This window comes from Camelus dromedarius, chromosome 7 (assembly GCF_036321535.1).
Source record: "Camelus dromedarius isolate mCamDro1 chromosome 7, mCamDro1.pat, whole genome shotgun sequence".
NCBI classification, from domain to species: Eukaryota; Metazoa; Chordata; class Mammalia; order Artiodactyla; family Camelidae; genus Camelus; species Camelus dromedarius.
In genome coordinates, this window is record NC_087442.1 from 68,935,344 (window position 1) to 68,958,198 (window position 22,855).

General features: G+C 34.6%; 1 protein-coding gene across 1 annotated transcript in view; it reads left to right on the top strand.

The window, feature by feature from the left end:
* Positions 1 to 22,855, top strand: part of SEMA3A (semaphorin 3A) — a 237,511-nt gene that overhangs the window by 75,112 nt on the left and 139,544 nt on the right. The window contains exon 3 of the mRNA XM_010977990.3: positions 18,982 to 19,139. Within this exon, the coding sequence (XP_010976292.1) occupies positions 18,982 to 19,139 (158 nt within the window). The remainder of the gene's footprint in view (positions 1 to 18,981; positions 19,140 to 22,855) is intronic.

Sequence of the window (22,855 nt, forward strand, 5' to 3'; positions counted from 1 at the left end):
ATATGTTGAAAACATTTTGACTTTGACTTTCCTCATTCTCCCCTACATAATTAAAGTAAGCTAATGAGTGTAAGTAAGAAACACATATTAAAGCCAAGAAGACTGTATTTGGTAACCCCTGAAGGCAATATTTGATACAAGTTGACAAAATTTCTAATCTCTTACCCAAGAGAAATCCCAAAGTGGAAAAGACGGCCTACTTGAGGTCCAGAGTTTTTGTTTGAGAAGAATAAGGCACATCTGCTCAAAGCCCATCCACTTCTTAAAATGTAGAATCTCTGGACTAGGAAGCCACAGAGTTGATGAAAGCTAAAATATAGTCAGAAATAGTCCCAGAGACTTTGAAGTAACTTAAAAAAAAAAAAAAAAGCTGTGAAAATCTAATGGGAATTGAGCACATTTGAGTCTAATTAAAAGAGACACTATTTTATGTAGTTTTGGATATGCTGATCCAGCCATAGGAAGAATCCTGCATAATGAAAATCTTGCATGGGGAAGAGTGTTGATAGATAGGTCTTGAGTTGGAAGTATGAGGTCACTGGTTTATATCCTGAGGAGAAAACCTGGACATGTTCCATGAAAAACAGCTGCTTTTGTAAAATGTAATGTCTTGCACACAAGTGGAATTAAACTAGCTACTGTCATTTTAAGGATTCCACAACTCTCAAAGAGAGGTGGACATTTGGACTCAAGCAGTTCAGATTTGCTGCTTCAGCATGAAAGTATAATTTTCCTTGAAATCAATCAGTAATAGAAAAAAATACATTTCAGTTAGAGTATATACTTTATGACCTGAGTTATTTACATTTATTGACACTTGCTTTATGGCTCAGAATGTGGGCTATCTTGTGTCATGTTTACTTGAAATGAATGTATATTGTATTGTTGTTTGGTAGAGGGTTCTACAAATGTCAGCTAGGTTTAGATGGTTGATAGTGTGTCTAAGTTTTCTGTATCATTACTGATTTATATAAATCATATATATATTGTATCAATTATTTGAAAAGGATTGCTGACTTCTCTGAATATAAAATATATTCTGTGTAGTTCTGTCAGTTTTTGCTTTTTGTATTTTGAATTCTTCTTACTGGGTGAATGAACTAGCAGTTGTAGACCTTCTGGCTTAAGGGGCATGGGGCAAACCCACTTATGTGAGTAGGCTGTGAATGAAGCAGAGGGTGGCCAACAGGGACTGTACAAAGAACAAGAAAATAGCCATCTTGAGGGGTCTGACCAGACACTGACCCTTTCGACCTTCTCAGATTGAGTGACCCCAGCTGGGTCCTCTCGTTGCCTGGTGCCGCTTGCCCCAACTGAACGAGATCAGGTTCCGCAAAGAAAAGAGAAATGTTACTTACTGGGCAAAGAATGGGGAAGGGAGAGCTCATGCTGGAAAGACCTCTTCTACTCAGGGGATGGAGGCAGGAAACATTTAAAGGATAAGAGGTGGGTACCATCAGAACTGATGAATTCCAGAACCCGCCAGAGCATGAGCGGTCGTCTGGTCCCCTTTGCACGTGGCACAAATTGTGCAAATCCCGTTTGGACAGAGATCTCAGCATGGTAAGGAGGCAAAGGCAGCTTTCAGGCACTGTGGGTCTCGTCTGCGCAGGCGCTGCGCCGGTGGTCAGGCTGGAACCGGTTCAGGGCGGTGCCTGTCGCCATCTTGGCCCTTTCCAGCCGCAGCGGGTCGGCGGTTTTGTTTCTGTGGCGTTTGCTTTATAAGCTATCACAGTTGTGGGCGTAGACTGAGGGATTGTGGTGTGGAAAAGAAAGTAGCTTAGTCGCCGTACCGGTGTGGGTCTCTTCTGGGGACAAGCGGAGGAGAGCCCCAGGCCGTTTCCTGGTGGGTAAGTAAGTCACCTGCCCCAGCTGGACCCTTTTCGGGGCCCCAGGGACCGTCTCCCTGCACCCCGGGCTCCGGGCTCCGGGGACGGCCTGGTGGAGACACGTGACTCGCAGGGCCACGAACGGAACAGGTAGGTGGTTGTAGAGATCCCAGCACCGGCAGCAGCAGGTGCTCAGAACGTGCCTAGGGATTTGGAAGCTTCGCCCTCGGGAAGCCTCACCGTAGGGGTTTTTTTTTTTGTACTGCAAGTCCTTCCCCTGCCAGGGGCAACACTCTGTTTAAAGAGCGTGTCAAGGAAGCCGGCCAGCACCCTGGGGTGATGATGAGGGGTCCCAGACCTTGGTCTAGGCCAGGAAGAGGCCCGTAGATGTGAGTTTTCGGCCTGGCTTTGAGACCCAGGCACTGCCCTCCTAGCTCGCGGGCCCGGCTATCATCAGCCGAGCTGCCCGTGACGCTCACTTCCACACGCCGCTGGCAGGGACAGCCCTTTTCCTTCAGAAAGACCTGCCTGGCATGAGGATTCTGAATGCAGTGATCAGTTAGCCGTGTCTGCCAGCCGTGTCTGCCGTGGGCGCGGGGGCAGGAATGGCTGCGTATGTTTCTAGAATTTGTCATCGCTCATCTAAAGCCTGATCAAGGTTTTCCCCTAGAGATTGTGCTCACTCAGAAAAGCATCAGAAGACAGAGATGTCAGGTGGTGGCCACACGCCACAGCCCTGTGGATGCACCTGAGAACCCAGCTGTCCTCTGTGCGTGAGAGCAGGTACCCTCATCCACTGAGCCACCCCCAGGAAGGCTCCCCACCCCCACCCACCAGGACAGAGGACACCCTCCTTGCCCTAAGGCCCTAAGGAGTAATGATACACATTACAATATATACAATAGTTACACATAATGTACCATCTACAAATAAGAGTTGGCCAAAGTGTAACCAAAAAACGAAACAAAAATCAAAAACAAAAAAAACTGCCTCTTGAAACTTGAAGAAAACGTAACTTATGTTTTATTTTTTAATTCTCGGCATAATGAAATTCTAGGAAACATCCATATTTTTTATTCAAACAATGGCTATTAATCAGCTTTAGCTGAATCATGTATTAAATATCTTTTCACTAATTTTATAACCTTTTTCTGTGTTCAATTTACCTTAAATAGGTCATTTTTCTCTAATTAGGAAATTTATATTTTTAAAATTAAGTTAAAATTATACTAAGGAATCTGCTGAAAATATGGGGCATTGCTATTATAATATTGTTACCCTACAATAATTAAAGGAATTGAAGGTAGCACTGGAGCACAAAGAAAGGAATTGGTCAGCATTTATTTTTCAGAATAATTAGCCTACATAGATAATGTTTGTGATTTCAAAGTAACTATCACCAATTTTCCCCAAATATCTTAATATCCCATTATTTATTCATGAGTTATATTTTTAATAATCAAGGTCTGCCATTAAAATGATAGCATCTCCCTGAATATTCCTTGAAAATGGAAGTGCTTTAATTTTTTTAAAATGGGTCTATGTCATACAAGGTTGGTAAACACTGGATTTAAAAATTTCCTTAAGCTAATTTCCCTATAGCTAGACCTCCAAATGTCTTTAATGTCTTAATTTGAAGTATAAAATAATAAAATATGCAGTATTCTCTCAAACTCATTTTCTCATGGGATCCTTTATTCCCTGAATTTCCATTAGCAGCAAAGGAAACTAGTGTTTTATAAAATATATCAGTATAGGATCATTCATTCATTCATCAGTATGTATATTTGCTTTCATTAGGCAAAGAGACAGAGTCAGCAGTTCTTTGTATACAGATAATGTCAAGTAAATATCACAGGAAGTATTTTCTAACTTTTGTTTGGAATATTTAAGATTTTACATCTCCATGCTTTTCCTGTTTAGTTTTCTGTTTTCTAACTACAAGAAATACAGTAGAAGGTAGGAAAAAAAAGATTTAATGATTAAAATTAAATTTCACTGAAGTAACATTTTGAACCTTGACTAGAGTATTTACATTCAGAGGAAAGTTCATGATAGAATGATTTAATTAACAATACATTAAAAAACGTTTGGTCACAAAGATAGTGTAAGGCCAAGTATAAGAATTCATTTAAGCAGAGATTAATTTTTTTATGGTGCTTCTTTTGGGAAGAAAATACACATTTTTTGATCCCCATTTTGTCCTCACAGGAGTCAAAGGTAAGAGTCCTATGATTGCTATAATTCTGCTGCAATGTATATTAAATCAATGTGTGTACTTTTCCTGAATGTTACAAGTCAACTACTGATATAGTTCAAATGTGCTCTCTCTTTGATGTCTACAAAGATGATAACCAACTGCATTGATATGGATGATGTGCCTTTCCTGATAGACCCTCTTTTGACTTAAAGTCTGTTGATAATTGCTACTTCTGCAATAAGAGCATTTTCAACTACCTGAATCAAGACTTTCATAGCAATATCACTTACTGGTTCTTGACAGCTAATGAAGTGGCAAAGCAAGGCTGATAAACTCCAGAGCCTATCAGGAGAGTTGAGTGTAGCATTTTTTAGATTCTGATTTACTAAATGAGGTGGAAGTCATTATATTCATCAAACAAACTCAGCTATGAACTTTTAAACTAATTTCTTGATTTTTTTAAGTGGAAGTAATTTCTCCTTATTGAGTGCTTAGAAATGATAAAACAACAGTTACAAGTGGGAAAAGCTAGAAATTTCTTTCTCAATTTTGTAATTATACTAGTTTCTACCTCTTTTTGAATTTTATCAGCAGTGGCATTTAGCCTAATAAGAAACAAATGCCTGTTTTAAATAGCATCCTTACAAGAAAATGTAAAATTAAGATAAATTTTAAAAATCTTGGAAATCCTATTAAAATGCATTACTGTTTAGGAGCAAAATACATAACCTCAACTTTTATTTTCAATTATTTAATCCAAAGTTTAGTAATAATAAATAACATTATAAAGATGTGATCAGTGAAGATAATTTTTTTTAACTATTTACATGCAAAATATAAGCAAGTATCAGGAAAATGAAAGAATTAAGAAATCAGTGACCTTAGGTAATGTTGCAGGACTCATTGCTCACATGGAACTGCTCTGGGGGTTTCATTAGGTCTAAGTAGCACTAACACTTTTTCTCCCTTCAGGTCTAGAGGCAGATTTTACCTGTTAGTCTCCACACTTAGACTAATGGGAGAGTATCATTTTGAATATGTAGTGTGGCCAGTGGGGATTAAAAGGAGATCATGTTTCACTCTAAACAATGTTTATTAATTATCATTCTAACATTGTTATTAGCGTTTTGTTTGGTTTTTCTTTTGGTGTTGTTTTTTAAAGAGGAAAACAATCATGTTTTTTGATGAAGAATTATGAAAGGAAGTTTAAAAAGAACTTAAACTATTCATTTACTTTTGCCTGCTCTTGAAAAAGAGGTAAATTTAGTTCTGAATTAGATGTTTGTCCTTGCAGGGATAAATGTCTTCATGTCCTACATCGATCTAGAGAATCTTTAGTGTCTGCTATCCTGTCCAGCCCAGAGATATGCTTGATTTAATGGGTCCTGGGAGAGCAAGGATTTTCCACAAACACGCTGGATTTTTACTTCATCCTAGGGAATCACTTAGTTGTCCTTTGGGCTCCTAAACCAGTTGTGGCTTACCTTACATTTAACTTCAATCCCAGAACAATTCTAAACATGACCTAATTTTAAAGTATATTTGCAGTAGAATGTGTTTGGAAAAAATAGAAAATTAAACTTGTCTCATTTTCTGTATAAGGCAAAATACAGTATTTTGTTTCAATACAAAGGTAATTTTAGAAGTAGTACTATCAGATAACTTTGCAAAAAAATATTATTGGGGCAGAGCAGAATATAGGAAAACTTAATTTTGCCCAAATTATCTAAATAATAATCCTATTTATCCCCTTTTTATTTGTGTATGTAGAAAAAATTACTAAATATCAATGAATTGTTAAGAACCAACCTCACTAAGCTGTCTGACTTCCATTACTTAATTAGTTCTGAAATGTATTTACTTCAAAATTAAATATATTACTAGGGGGAAAACATTTATAGTGTTTCATTGTAAATAGTTTATTATTGTCACTAAGATTAGAATGTACCCAGAAAACATTGTTTGGTTTCATCTAGAGATTCTTTGAGTACGTTGGTTTTCAACACCATCCTCTCCCATCTCCCTGCCACCCATCTGCAGGGAAATCTGTCTCAAACAATATCCTTTTGTAAGTAAGCCAGAAGCCTTCATAGTCAAAATGTATCTATCCTAGTTAAAGTGGTGGGCATACCATATGAATGCCATCCCTCCACCCCCCACCCCACCAAAAAAGACCATTAAACATCTCAGCTGTACAACTTCTATTTTTTAACTAACAAACTTAAATTGCATTTGTTTATGGCACTCAGATACTACGTAGTTTAGAGAATGAGGAGATAGTAAGGGCAGCAGGATAATTTATGGATTCTCTAACCCACATGCACTGTTACACATCATAAACATACCTATTTTACTCACCTAATCAGAAATCCATCTATTCATTCATCCACTATATATATAGTAAACACCTTCTGTCAGCCAAATCTAGGGTTTAGGTGATACCTACCTAGCCACACACAGCTGCCCTCTGATTTGCTTACTTGATTGATCCTTGAGAATATTCATCTAATATCCTGGACTTCCTTGTGAGCTTCTATCTCTGTCCCAACTCTAAGAATTACATAGATTCTTGTCTCAGTCACAAAGGGACACCCACAAACACTGAAATACATGTGTTCTCCAGTATATTTATGCTTGGATATATTTAGTTTTTGTCAATGAATAAGGAAGACTTTTTTCCCTCCCATAAATGTGTTTTGGGGTGAAAATAATGAAAAAATACTGACAAAATTCTCAGTTTCTTTCTTCAGTAAAAGCTTATTTGCTCAGCAGTAAGGCAATTCAAATAATTTTTAAACAGCTTTTTAAAAATTCTTATAGTGGGCATATGCAACAGATAATGGGTAACTAAAGTTCATAACTAGTGTCCATACATGAATATTTTACAGAATTTTGTTACTGGAAAAATGCAGTATTCAATTTTCAAGTATCAGAATACATTTGCTTTCGTATAGTCATGTGGGGAAATGCTAGTTATTTGGAGAAAACACTGAAATGTATCCTGTGGTATATGTAAATAAATAACCAAGACCACCTGAAAAATCAAACTTTCAATTAAGCCCTTTTTTAAAAAACTTTGCTAATGGTGCAATGCTTACCAGTCATAGGCATTTAATGAACACTTGCTGGTGAATTGATTTGATAATGAGAACCTGCCTGTAGAGGAGCCTTATAAATAATACAAAAGACAGAATCAAGAACAAAGTTTTAATCTCTGGATTATTAACCCATCATTCAAAGCACCAAATTAAATTGATGTGAATTGTAAAAGAAGTACCTACATTTCAATTAAAAATTTTTACTGACTAATCATCTTACACAGAAATGAGTGATCATTGCAATGTATATTTGTATTAACTTTTGCTTACATTAAAACATTTGGTTTCTTTATATAATAATGACATTTAAACTTTCATTGCTATTCTTACGCATTAATCATTTTGTAAATTGTTTGCAACTTTTATTTTTGAGCATATACTTGTGTCCAAAACTCACTGACATCTGGAATTGGGTAGCAAAAATAAAGAGAAAAAATTAAAGTCACAATTTTTCTAGAAATTTATTTAGAAAGAGCATTGAACTGAGAGCTAGGTAACCTGAGTTTAAAACTGACCTCTGCAGTTCTTAATGATAAAGTCACTATGCTCTTTCGTAAATGGAACCAATCAGACTTTATAATTTAAAGATCCTTCCAGATCTCAAATTCAATGATTAATTAATTATCTAGTTAACCATTTCCTTTACAGATAATTAAACCCGTATGTCACTGTGCTAACTCTGTATCTAAAAGAATACATACCCTAATGCCCATGCAGATAAATAGCATGCAATTAATAAATTAGTATGCGTTGTGGTCAGAGTGTGTGGGGCATCAGAAGAGAGAGTGGTACGAGCTAATTCTCAGGGCTTTCATGGGAGAGATGGCTTCTAACTGTGCCTTGAAGCACAAGAACATGGAAAATAAACTAGAAGCAGGAAGGCCAGGCTAGACTTAGACAGGAGTGAATTAGCCATTTCTCATAGAATTGTGGGAACTTATAGAAATAGGCATAAAACAAGGTAGCGAAGGAAGATTAGGGACTGTGACTTATTAGGAAGTCTGGGCTAAGGCAGTGGGTATAGATGCTTTTTTAAAAGATGGAAACATTACATTTTTGAAATAGGTTCTGGGCAATTTTTATAATGATGCCTTGAAGGATATATTAAAATTGAGAGGAATTAAAGATATTCCTATAAACTATGGCAATAAACTATTGTTATTGCAGTAGGGCTTGTCTTTAGCATTACTAGTTAAACAAAACTCGGAAACAGTTTATTCATATGATTCTTATATGTAAAATGACCATAGCAGGGCTTAGCACATATAATTTTTAAAAATTAGCCATTTTATAGCCACATTATAAATAATTTTGTGTTTAGATGGTTTGATTTTATTGGTAATATGAATGTAATATATACCTAATTAGAAAAGCTGGTATGTAATCTGACATATAATATATATTGCTACATTTACTTATTCCTAAAAGTTATTGCATTTACTTTTTATGAGTTTTTGCTGTTTTTTTTTTAAGGTGTTTCAAATACTATTTATTGAGACACTTGTTTTTGTGTGCCAAGACTAGGTATATACTAGGAAAATATTATAGGACTAGGAATACAAAAGTAAGTAAAAGCAGCATATTTACACTCTAGAAAGGGAGCTAAAAAGATAAAGCAGTGATTAATCTACATTTTTGCACAGTACTGTATTTCAAAAGGAAAGCATGATACATTATCCCCAAGAAGGTTAGAGAGTTCACAGGAGAGGCTTGATGTAGATCCTGAAAGCTGAGTAGATTCCCCTAGGTAAGTGAGAGCGGGAGATGGAAGGAACTGGGAGACAGACAGCATTCTAAGCTTGCTAAATACAGATAGCATGCCACTGAGGTAACTGGAAATATTCCTACAGATGCATGTGCATGTATGTGTAAATATATGTATTTCTATATCATTATATATAGGTACACACACACACACAGAGTTTGTGAATGAGCTCAAAACTGTGGAAAATACAAAGGGCTCAAAACACATACATGTTGGAAATTTCTAGGCAGGTTTTAAAAAGGCAAGTGATATAGTATCTTTGATTTTAATTTTGATTCATTCCTTGTTTAGATGAATATATTATTAAGAAGCTGTTATTGCTGTAGTTTCTTGAATGGGTAGGTGGCCTGTATCCTTAAACCTTGCATGTTTAAAAATGTCCGATACTGCCTCTGTTTCTTGCTGAGCATAAAATACAAGACATGTGTGTTTATGCTTGGGTATTTGCACAAATTCCTTTTTTTGTTTTCTGACAAATAATGTTGCTTTGACTAAGGATAAAGCCCACCTGAAGACCTAAACAAGCAATTCTCCTAGGAAGACATACAAATGATCAATAGGCACATGAAAAACTGCTCAGTATCACTAATTATCAGAGAAATGCAAACCAGAACTAAAATGAGGTGTCACCTCAGACCAGCCAGAATGGCCATCATTCAGAAGTCCACAAATGACAAACGCTGGAGAGGCTGTGGAGAAAAGGGAACCCTCCTACACTGCTGGTGGGAATGCAGTTTGGTGCAGCCACTGTGGAAAACAGTATGGAGATTCCTCAAAAGACTAGGAATAGACTTACCATAGGACCCAGGAATCCTGTTCCTGGGCACATATCCAGAAGGAACCCTACTTCAGGATGACACCTGCACCGCAATGTTCATAGCAGCACTATTTACAATAGCCAAGACATGGAGACAGCCTAAATGTCCATCAACAGATGACTGGATAAAGAAGATGTAGTTTATTTATGCAATGGAATACTATTCAGCCATAAAAATGACAACATAACACCATTTGTAGCAACATGGATGTTCCTGGAGAATGTCATTCTAAGTGAAGTAAGCCAGAAAGAGAAAGAAAAATGCCATATGAGATCACTCATATGTGGAATCTAAAAAAAAAGAAAAGAAAAAGAAAAATGAATATAAATCCGAAACAGAAACAGACTCATAGACAGTGAATACAAACTTGTGGTTGCCAGGGGAGAGGGGAGTGGGAAGGGACAGACTGGGAGTTCAAAATTTGTAGATACTGACAGGTATATATAGAATAGATAAACAAGACTATACCATAAAGCACAGGGAAATATATACAAGATCTTAAGGTAGCTCACAGTGAAAAAGAATGTGGCAATGAATATATGTATGTTTATGTATAACTGAAAAATTGTGCTCTACACTGGAAATTGACACAACATTGTAAACTGACTATAACTCAATAAAATAAAATTTAAAAAAAAGGATAAAGCCCACCTGATAACTTTCCTTCAATAGGTGACTGGGTTTTACTTCATGGATTCCAAATGTATTAGGCCCTTTACTTAGTAATTTCCATAATTGAGCCTCTGTAAGATAAGATTTTCCGGGAAGATGATGACATTTCAGTCTGCAGATATGTCTATTTTTAGATTTTATTTCCTATCTTTCATTCCTGTTATCACCTCATTAATCAGTTTCATCTCTATTAAAGAAAACTTGATTTTGTTACTACTAAATTTGGAACTTTGGTGATGAGAACTAATCCTCTTTTTTTCTATGTCAGTTCCTCTTTCCTACATTTTTCCGTGTTATTTTCATAAACTTTTTATCTCCTTCTTCTGACAGTGAAGGAAGGAGCTGGAGAAGTTCACAGTATACAGTTGTCCTGACTTTAAAACAAGCTCCAAAATTTTAATATATTCTGAGAAAATACATTCTTTATTTTTCCATATCTTGGTGTGTTTCCATGATTGGTGTGTTTCTTGTGAAACGCCATCAGAGACACTGTGGAGTAATCTGATGTTCACACTTTCTACTCCTGCCATCTATCATCAACCTACAGTGATCTCCTTTGGTAGAAAGATAATGCATATACAATAAATGCCACATGTATGTGTTAATTAGTACAGTACTTGGCATATAAGTGTTAGTTGTGATGATGATGATGCTTTCATACTTCAACTGTACTTCCACTCTTTATGGACATTTTCCAATAATTTTAAAGCCATGTAGACTCCTAGAGCTTGTTTATGTAATAAAGCATTTATGGATGCAACTTCTATGATTTGTTAAAACTTTGGTTAATAATTACACCCTACTTCAGATATATGGAGATATTGCCAGATTTCAGCATCCTATCTCAAAATATTTCATATACTGAATATATTCTCTTAACAGTTTGTATTGTGATATTCCATTGGTGTTGTTTCCTTTCTTCATTTAACATTTTCCCTCTATTTTCTTGTCCTTTCCCCCACCATTAGATTCAAGGGAAGGGAATAAATAAAAGTGCCTTGTTTCTCCACTTTACCAGAAGAAATTCGTATTTGTTTTGTAGAAAGATTATTCTGGAGGAAGTGCATAATATGGTTTGTTGGCATAAAGCTAAAAAGAAAGTTCTTTTAGAAGGTAATTCCAGTAATCAAGGGAAGAAATGACAAGTGAAATGGCAGTGGCAGTGGGGATACAGGAGAAATTACTGTAGTGTTGAACAAAACTGAAGTGATAGATGGGGGCTTTGGATGATCAAGAGGCTCTGGTTTGTGCAAATCTTTGGATGAGTGATAGTTGGGACCAATTTAAAAATATACAGAAAGGTGATGGTGTCGATGGAAAAAAGAAGGGGAACTGAGTTCTAAGCAAGTCATGCAGACTCTGAGGTGCGTATGCAACATCTAAATAGATTTTCTAGTAAGCCTTCATTTGGCCTTTGAGGGAAAATCTGCCTTGCGAGATATACATTTGAGACATGTCAAAATACTGCTAGGGAAGAAAGTCATAGTGTAGATAAGATTATACACAGAGTCATTAGTGTGTAAAAAGACCAAGTACAGAGCAAATAAAATAATAATATTTAAGAAGCCATTAACCAAGAAGAGTTATGTGATAGTAAGTGGTAACCAAACTTCTTCCTAGTGTTAGCCAAAGAGTATTACATTTCTTACTTTTATTCTCAATGATCTGTTTTTAGTATTTTCAAAAATTCTACTGTCTTAGAGATACTACAGAGTGAGATAGAGCCTGGGCTCTGGTGGAGGTGGAATTGGGTCTCTTGACTCTACATCTCATGAGCTCTATGACCTAGGGTATTCCTAATACCTGTTTGAGTCAATTTCGTCATAACTAAGAATGGAAATGAAAATTCCTGCCTCACAATGTTGTTGTAAGGCTTACATGAATATACTAATAAATCACTCAGCAGATTTTTGGCACATAGTAGGCATCGAAAACTTATTTCCTTTGCATTTTCTCTTTTTTCTATCTCCCGGTCTTTCTTTATGCCCTGTGTACGGAATGCTCTGCCACACCTCTTTCTGCTGGTGAAAGTCCTGTACATTTTTTAAGGCCAGGCTTAATGGCCTGACTGTTTTCTCCAAGGATTTTCCACTTCTCCTTGTGGCATTAATTTATCCTTGCCATCAACTTCCTTAGCTCTTACTATCCTCTTTGTAGTTGTTCTTCATTTAGTTTTTGTTTCTCTGAGGGCATTTGTTTGACTTTCCATTAAGTTTTATTCATCTTTATGCTCCACATACTTCTTAGTCACTGCCTGTGTGTTGAAGGACTGGATATGTGTTTGCTGAATTAGAAGTTAAATGACTCAATAAAACAATAAAAAATCTGAATTATCAGATTAGATTGTGAACAGTTTACTTTCCACACATATTTTTCACATTAGAAACAGTAGAAATAGACTAATATCACAGATAGGCCTGCTCTGGATGTTGTACAGGATATTTAAGGGAAAATATATTGTCCCTCCCTGGCAGTGTGGTTCAGGTGCTTGTGTATTGTGTGGGTCTAGAAGAATGGAAAGTGGGCTTGGGCTGACACTGGACTTTTTCTTGTCCAAAGCTCAAGTGTGAGCACCCCGTACATTGATCAGGGATCTGCCCAAGTCAAAAAAAAAAAAGCTGATTATTCACTTCCACTACAAATAAGAAACATCTGGCAGAGGAGAGTCCTGGCCTAATTTCAATGTGATGGAGACATTAGAGATCAGACTGTTGGCAAACACAAAGAAATAGTAGAGAGAAGAGCTTGGAGAAATGTCCTAGGCAAAGGGTTGTGTTTTATAAAGTGTTGTGACCTCTGGCGCAGGCTGGAGAAAGTAGGAAATTAGTAAGGGTAAAAGTGACCTTCAGACCAAGATGTATAAACTGGATGCCCATTTTGAGTGTTACCTGCCACAAAAGATAGATTTTTCTAAGTATATTCAAACAATACTTACCAAGATTTATAAACTGAGAGAATATACTCAGCACCACCAAAATAAGTAAAGCCATGTAGAGCCGACTAATATTGGCTCTGTTAACTTAATGACAGAATGCACTGACCAGAAATGCTAGGAGTAGAGACCATCATCTACAGTTAATTTTAGTACTTCCCAGACATTGTTGTGTAACTAGTTTTAAAAACTAGTTCTTGGTAAAACAAAATAAAGTCAAAAAAATAAGGTGAATTTTTCCACAGTGTAACTTTATTAATCACTAAAGATTATCCTTTGTGTGTGTGTGCTTTTTTTGTCCTTTTGAACCTTTTTGGTTAGTTAAATAAAATTCCTCCTGTTTGTGTGAAATGATAATGATAGTAAATAGCTCTTGTTTTGTTGTTTTGTTTTTATGATGCAACAAAAAGTGGTCAAGGTTTATTTCAGCCATTGTTTTGCTTTTGGAAATTTAAGTAATCTAGGAAGCACTGAAATATAGGATCTAAAAATTGGGGACCTTGATGAACTTTACAAAATTTTTAAATATCTGGATGTGATCATCATTTAGTCAAAATATTTTGGCATCATATTGACCCAAATTTTTTTTATTTTCAATAGGATCTTTGTTTTGTGAAAAGGACAAAGTTCAAGTCATGGAAAAAGGACTTAAGCCTAAAGCCATCAGTGAATACAGGCAATTCATTAGAGTCCAGCAACTGGTGGGATCCTATTACATTTCATGCTATAAAACTTAGAAAAAGGAGGGAGGGGATGGGAGAGAGGAAGGAAGGAGGAGAGAAAGAAATAGAAATGTCATAGAAGTCGAAAATATAAAGAACAGGGTGGCTGTTGTTTGGATTTGAAGGTCAATTGTACAGCAGTTCTCTGTCCAACTGTAAAAAGTCTATTCTCGGTGGTCTTGCAGTCTAGAAATCAGTATTCTTTCATTGCCTTTTTGAAATCTGACTCGATCATTGTAATGTAATCATCTGTACAAACCTGCGCTTATCTTAAAGATAATCAGAACACCACAGAAAACATACAACTTTATTATGTAGAGCTAAATTGACATGTATGATTTTGGGAATTTTGCATGATACCACTACACCAGTGGCGCTGACGACATGTATGATTTTGATGGAAATTTTCTCATCTTTTTTTCTTTTTATATATGAAAATAAATATACAAGAAGAACAGTAACTTAACCAAATAATTTTTTAGTATCTTAAATAATGTACTGATAGTGATTGCTAACAGTATCTTTTCCTTTATTCTTTATTCTAATAGAGCTACATTAGAGGTCATGATGAATTCAGGGGGAATAGGCAAATCTGCAAATTTATAAATAAGTAGAGTAAAAATTAGAAGAGACTCATTAGAAAAGATCATGGTTTTTCTCCCATGATTATTTGATAGGATATTCTGATTAAAGAACAGAATAATTTATTTTCTCCTTTTGCTACATGATACTAGATTTTTAAAAAAATCTTGTCAAATGTACTTTATGTATGTGTCTTGAATTTCATAAGATTCCTAAGGTATTTTAGAACTACGTCACAAGAGAATGCAATCTATTTATAATTGACAATAATGCTTCTTGAAATTATATGAATTGATTTTCCCTTCTGGAACATCTATCTTATAGCATGTCATAATAACAATGGTGATTCTAGGTAGCACTTACTGAGCCTGAACTATTTGCTTGGCTTTATGACCAGTTTATCTTCCATTGTGTCATTAAGCAAATCATAGAAGTTCTAAATCATTTGGTGAATCTGGGATAAACAGAATGTTTGCTTAATTACCTTTCAAATTTAAGAATACCTAGTTCATTAAGAGTGCTTATCTGAGATGGCACTTTTTTTTTTTTTTGAGTTGGCACTTTTGATTGTAGTACTACATTTACTTCTCTTTATGATTGGCACAGCTTGTAGAAGTTGAAATAATGTCTCAATGAGGAAAAAGCTGAATTGCATCCAAAAAGAATTAGTGTCTTTATATGCTTTTGTCCAGTAGAATTCACCAAAGTCAAGTTGATTCTGTAGAAATTTAGGTTGCTCTTAAAATAATAATCGTTGTTGTTTGACTAAATGTGAACATAGGCAAGATGTAAGAAGGTAGTGGAATATTAAACATCCCACATAACTGAATATTTATTTTAGTTCCAATACCAGTTTATATAATGGTAAGATTTATGTAACAGAAGCTGAAAAGAAACATCTAAAATTCTTTGACTCCAAAGGGATAGAGTCAAATTCGATGTTATTTAATATCAGTTGCAGCTGAATATGTCTGCATACAGGGAAAATAAAATCATAAATTTAATTTAAAAATCATAAAGGGAAATAGAATTTTTAAAGTGTGAAATTTAGATTTAGAGAAAAAAATGCGTGATTTTTCTCTGGAAAAAAACCAAAACTTTTTTTCTCGTTCTGAAAGTGGTAAGGTAATCTAATCAATCCAGAATTTGCCCCTGCTCACTGCCATGAAGGTCTCAGAAAGACGCTTCTCTCAGTTACAAAGCAATATAAAAAGTCCCTGATGGAGAAGAATACCTAAAGATACTGCAGCAAAGAGAATGATGAGGCAAAATTTAGTACGTGTGAAAAGGATGGAAAACAGCTGCTAACCTGTACTCCAGAAAAATTTTGTCCTTTTGTTTAATGAAATGATCCAGCAGTAACATTTTATAAAGCATAGTTTGTTTCCAGAGTGATTTCATATATAAGTGACAAAAGACTTTTCTTTAAGTCATTGGTACCTAGGAACCAATAATTCTCCCTGAACTAATTTATAAAAGTCAACCTGTATTATATTTTTCAATTGGACGAGTATTTTTATGTTTGAAATTATGATATAGAAAGTCATTATTTCTGTTATTTAAGTTCAGTACATAAATTAGGGAACAAAAAAGAATACTGTTCTTTTTGTTTATTTTATTTTGAGTTATAGTCAGTTTACAATGTTGTGTCAATAAGAATACTGTTCTTAAAATGATCATTGCATTTAACACTAATGTAAATCAATAAGCATATTACTCTTCTTATTTATCCCTTTATCATCCAAAATTACTGATGTTAACAAGTTAGCACACTGATAACTTAGATAGAAAAGTACTTTTTTCAGTCAGCTTCCTTTGGACCCTAATTTCCTATTTCCGGTTAAGATTAAACATATTAATATTTAACCTCTGCTTATACAAACAGGTAATTTTTAATGGAACGTTTACTATATAAACTATTATCTTAGTAATTTTTATGAATTATCTTAATTTCACCCTCACAATAACTCTTGGGAGATTTTTTATTAACCTCATCTTCTAAAAACTGAGGCCCAGGTACTGTAAGAAACTCATCCTCGTTTGCGCACCTTGTAAGTACTGTGGTAGTGCTTGTGTTTTACCTGTAACTGTGACTTCATGTCCTGTAGCTGTAGTGGTTGTCTTCCTGTAACTTGTTCCTCTTGATGCTTAGAGCTCTTTTACATGATTTCTATGTATTTCCAACTAAAATCAACCTTTGTGTCTCTTAAATGACCCTCCCATTGATTAATATCTCTGTGTAATTGTCTTGGTTTAGACTCAACTCGTGGGGTTTTTTTGTTGTTGTTTGTTTGCCTAGCTACCTATAGTTTGGTCTCCCTAGCATTAGGGTAGGATTATGCAGTGTAGATTGGAAAGGAGTGAAAATCATCTAGTCTGTTTGATAAACAGATCTCTTTAAACAGTCATTCAGTCAGTGCATGAACATATCCAGTGATACAGCCCTTGTCTCTGGTAATAGCCCTTTCCATCCTTACACAGCTCAGAGTGCCTAAAATTTCAGTTGTATATTGACTCTCTGTAGCATTGATCCTTGGCAATCATTTGGTGAGAGGAATAGCATTTAAATCGATATATCATGTTGTGGATTCTCTGTTCTTTCTTTCTGGAGACTAATAACTATCATCTATTTCATTTATGACTCACATGAGTAAAACTCTTTGTTTCTCTATTTCTTCCTTCCCTACTTCCTTCTATTCTTCCTTTTTTTTTTTTTTTTTTTTTTGATGGAAGCTGGGGGTGAGATAAGACCAGCCCAATATTGGGCTCTTTCTCATAAATTAGAAAAGCATATTTTAATAATTTATTAACAATTTTTCTAATTTTGTACATAAGATAGGTGGATAGATGGATAGATAGCTAGACATTCAATTTAATATTTATTGATCTGATAATATGGAAAAGAAACCATGTGAGTTGTGGGTGATGAGCTATTATTTATTTCCTTACATGAGGGAATGTTAACTCTGGTAGGTAAGTCATTTATATGAATGATTATAATAATTGACAGTGTGATGCAGGTTATGAGTAATTTAAGCAAAATGTTACAAAGAAATTAATTCTATGAGAATTTCTTAGAGGTTACATTTGAACTAGCTTGGGAGAGTGATACTGTTTTCTCTAGGTGTTATATAGTTGTAGGTGTCAGGAACAATGGCAGGAAAGACTAGAAAGTGGACGACTACAGAGCATGTTTTCCTGCAGGGTAGAGGACATGAGGAGGAGTACTGAGGTGGGGTCTAAATTCAAAGGGTGTTAATCTGACCTTTAATGCTAAGTTAGGGAGTTTGAGCTTTACTCTCTACTGAAATAATATTTTGTTAAGGTGAAAAAAGCAGTAGGAGAGATAAAGCAAGGCAATATCAAGGGGCTGATGTTCTGGAGTACGGCTGGGACAGAGGAAGGGTCTACATCTTCACTTCTTCCCTCCTCGGAAGGCATTTTCTACTTGTTATGGATGCTGATGAAAAGGTTCTACTATATGTTCTTTGTAAAAATCTGAATCATTGATTCAGGACACTCTTCTGGAGAATCCTCAACATTTCTATCCCATGAGAGGGGGATTGTGGTGGTATACATATATAACTAATTTCAGTTGAAGCAGATAAAGAAAACCTCTTTGGTTATTATCAACAATTACCTTTCTAGTACAAAAGTGAACTTACTGATACTTCTATCTGAAAATATTTTTCTCACTTAAGGTGTAGGTCTAAAAGTTCAGTACTTTCCTGTTCACACGGGAAAAAAATTGGGAAGCAAAAAGAAACTGAAAAACTGACGTCAGATAGTAAAATTAATTCATGTTTTTATAAAAGCCTAACTCAGTTTATTTATGTGTATCAGTTACAAAATACTTCAAAAGATTTAGATGGTGGAGTTAATGTTTAATGCTTAAAAAGATGCACTGAAATGCTGCAACAAAAAGAGGCCTTAACAACCTAGGAGGTTAAATAAAGTTTTCCCCACACTACTTCTGCTCTGTTGGCCTCTATGCTTATCCTTCCAGCTATTGTCTCCCAGCAAATGAAACCACTTGAACAAATCTTTGTAAAAGTAAAAACATTTTCTGACCATTCTAATCCATTACTACATGCAAAGAGATTCTACCAGACCAGTTGTGTGGGCAAGGTATTTCTCTCCCTTTCTTCTTCTGGAGTGTGTGGTCTCGAGTACAAAATCAGCAAGCAAATGACTCCCATTTCAATGAAATGTTAAAAAGTCCTGTATATTTTTTTAGTACCACGAAGAATAACCTCTGATTGGTTAACTGCAGCAGGCAGTAGTCAGATTACCAAGTACCAATAGTCAATGTACATGTAGGACCTCTGATTAACACCCAGTATCTTGCTTTGTTGCCTTGCAGAAATGTTGGAATCCAACAATGTGATCACTTTCAATGGCTTGGCCAACAGCTCCAGCTATCATACCTTCCTTTTGGATGAGGAACGGAGTAGGCTGTATGTTGGAGCAAAGGATCACATATTTTCTTTCAACCTGGTTAATATCAAGGATTTTCAAAAGGTATCTATATTCTAATACAGTTCTTTTGAAACAGTTCAAGTAATACAGAATTTTCTAGCTATTTAAGTGCTATAACTGAAAAAATTATTTAAATTAATATTTTATCTTTTGAGATGCAAATAAAAATAATGCACTGATTTGACTATCACTAATCAGTGGATTCAGTAAACCACAAAAATCCTCAAGGAAGAAACTGTAGTATTTTCAGTGATTATCATAAGAAATACTAGAATTACTAACTTCAGCCTATTCTTCCGTAGTTCATATAACTTTCTTTCCTGCATTAAAGTAAATACCTGAACCATTATAGAAATACGTCATAATTGATTTCATGTACTAGGTATACATATGTATATATAATTTATACATCTCTCCATATTGCCAGCAAAGTCAGAGTTCTTCAATTATTATATACATGCCTAATCTGATGTGTCACCTGTGTTTGTAAAGTTTATTAGAACACAGGCACTCTCCTTCATTTACATATTGTCTATGTCTGCTTTCATTCTACAAAGGCAGAGATGAGTAGTTGTGATACAAATTATCTGGATCACAAAGCTCAAAATATTTACTATCTGGCCTTTGAAAGAAAAAGTTAGCCAAACCCTAATCTAGAAGATCAGTTTTCAGTGTCAGGTTTTTATATATGTGATCATTAGATACTAGCCATCTTTCAGTTTTATTTTTACACTTTATAGTGTTTCTGGCTCATTTAATTAACAAGCTATACAGTTTGGAAAATAAATATGGATTGACAAATTAGTTGCAATTGTGCTACTGAGTGTATATGCTATATTCTAAGTCAGTTTTTTTTTTTTCAGTCAGTATTACCAGTCTTAATTCTCTGAGGAACAAAGATTTTTACTGCACCAACTTTCACAGGAGTACTAGTAGAACATGTATTCTGGAGTACATATACTTCAGTATTTATGTATGTTAGTTTTGCTGCTTCTTAACACTGAGAATTTTGAAGTGGTGTTCCTCAACTTCTTATAAACTGTAAATAGATCAGACAGTAATTTTTAACAGTAACAATGGAATTTTTTTTTTTTCTAGTTAGAGAATGTTGCTTTAGGATAAAATGAAGATTGAATTTCAAGGCCGATTCATATCTCTAATAGAGTAAACCACTAAACCTTAGACTTGACTTTTCATCTATTATCCAAACACTAAAATTTTGACTATGTATTAAGAGATTTTATTCACAATAAATAGCCTTATAAAATGGCAATGTCCTACTGATATATTTTGGAATTAAGATACAGTATTTAAAAATCTTGGATATTTCTTTTTCTGATTTTTTCAACCTTTTTGATTCTTAAGCCTCCTCAGATAATAGCAGAATCCCTAAGGTTAACCTGTTATCTAAGAAAACCGGTTATCTGTTTTTCTGAAATGATAAAAAAGGTATAAGCAGGTTTTTGTTGTTTTAGTGAAAGAAAACTATCCTTTATAGAATGAATGAAAAATCTAAAATGATTAGAAAAAATAGATATTTTAATAATAGATTATACCAGCTCAAATTTTCAGTATTTATAGAATTTTTATCATTTTTACATAATCCATATATATGAATATAAATATATGTCTGTGTCTTTGTATCTATATAAAGACAAGCTATGAATACAGATCACCTCAGAATATATGTTTAATTTATTCAACATTTTTTCTGAATAAATATTCTTAATTTCGTTTGTATATTCATTTAGTTCAAAAATTAAAAAGAACTAAATTGTCATCTAAAACAGCCTACTGTTTTATAGATGAGAAAAATTCTAGAGACATTTGTATGCCCAGGATATATAATAGTATTTTCTACCAACTAGACTTGTAATAAATATATACTGAAATAATGGACTAAATAAAAGTTAGGTGATTCGCCCCATGTAATAGTGTTCTTGTTCCAGCTCCAGCTCTTGATTCAAATAATTATTCTAATAATAGAAGACATTTCTGATTTTAAAACATTCATTTCAAACATAGTGTTTAATTTTAATTATATCACAGTGTTTATAAGGGTAAATACAATTTACTTAAGGATTTACATCTGTTTGTCTATATTTGTGTATTAATGCTCATTTTAACCTATGTGTAATGTTACTCATCAACTTTTTCCTAGGCATCTACTGTTGTGATAAATAAACTCTATAGGGGGCACTAAGGTATGTCATAAATAATTCTTGAGGAACTTATAGTACTAATGACAAAATGTATGAGCATAAAGGTAAATACTAGGCCAATCCCTGTTAGAGAAAAAAACACAGTCTCAGGTTTGGAAGGACCATGAAAAGATTCTTGGCCTTGATAAAGGGTTCAATCTCTTTAAGGCATAAACGTCTCATCAATAATGAGTAAGAGGAGCTGCCATGGGTAGATGCATAGAAGCATAAAGAAGGGAAAGTCTAAAATAAACATGAAGCACTTTGAATATGAGGATAAGAAATTTGGATTTTGTTAGTTAACTGAGACATTTTTGAGTCAGAAGAAAAAATATCAACAAATTATTAAACCTAACCGAAATATAGGAATTATTCTTCATGGAAACAGATGTTACTGGAAAGACAATTAAAACTATATATATATGTATGTCTCCACATATTCGGTCCACTGACTTGCAGTTATTCTCACTAACTTGTGTTCCAAAGGAGCATTTTTTATACTCGAATTTATTTTACTCATGCCAGATCTTTAAACTAATTTTTTTTACCCTGATCTGTCACAAGTTGAAAGCATACACCCCTTTAAGTATGAAATAATTTAGCATGAATGTTAGCAAAATTACTTTTTGTTAATATTTGACATAGAGAGAAATCACAAAATGAGGCCCATATTGTGTTAATCCCAATAATCAGGAGCTAGGAAACTATAAGAAAACAGCCTGCCTTTCTGAATTTAAAAAATGATCTGTTTTAATGATCTATGATTTTTGCACAATCTAGCTGGAAAGCTGAATGGGAAAGTCAACAGATTTTAACTGTGCTGTATATCATTTTTGTGTCCTAGAGAAATTTTATGTTTGATCCTCCTCCATTGTAAACTTTAAATAAGAATAGCTCACTTGACTTTTCCACAGCCAATGAGAAGACAGGGCTGTGAAGCCTGTGAATTGGCAGTGCCCAGCCCTGGCTCTAGTAGTTCAGGAAACAGGGTAATGTTAACTGTAAGGCTATAAAGTTTGTTCATTATAAATGTAAGGATTGTAGTCCTGGATGTTTTTTATTGTACAACTACTTTGTAAAAAACTTATGAAACAAGATTTTACATACACAAACACATGAAAGGCACATGAAAAAGAAGAGAATAAATGAATTAAGATCTTCAAATGGTAAAAAACAAATGTGCATTTGAAAAATTTTAGGGTTTTTTATTGTGACACGGACCTGAAATGCATTTGCCATGTCATCATAGGTTATTTCAAGATGTCCTAAATTTTTGTTTATACATGTGTTGTATTTTGCTTTTTAATTTCCTAGATTGAATATCATAACCTTTGCCCAAGTTTGTGACAATTTATATTGAATTATCTAGAGGTTCCCAAATGAATGATAAGCAGTCATTTTGATACTAAAAGCTTTCTGGTAGACATGAATGCTTAACTGCTGTCATTTCTGGATTTTTCTTTTACTTGTGACTTTCCCCACCATTGAAATTAACTAATGTTACCAGAAGAGAAAGATGAATAAAAAAATTAAAATTGTTCTGTCCCAATACAAATA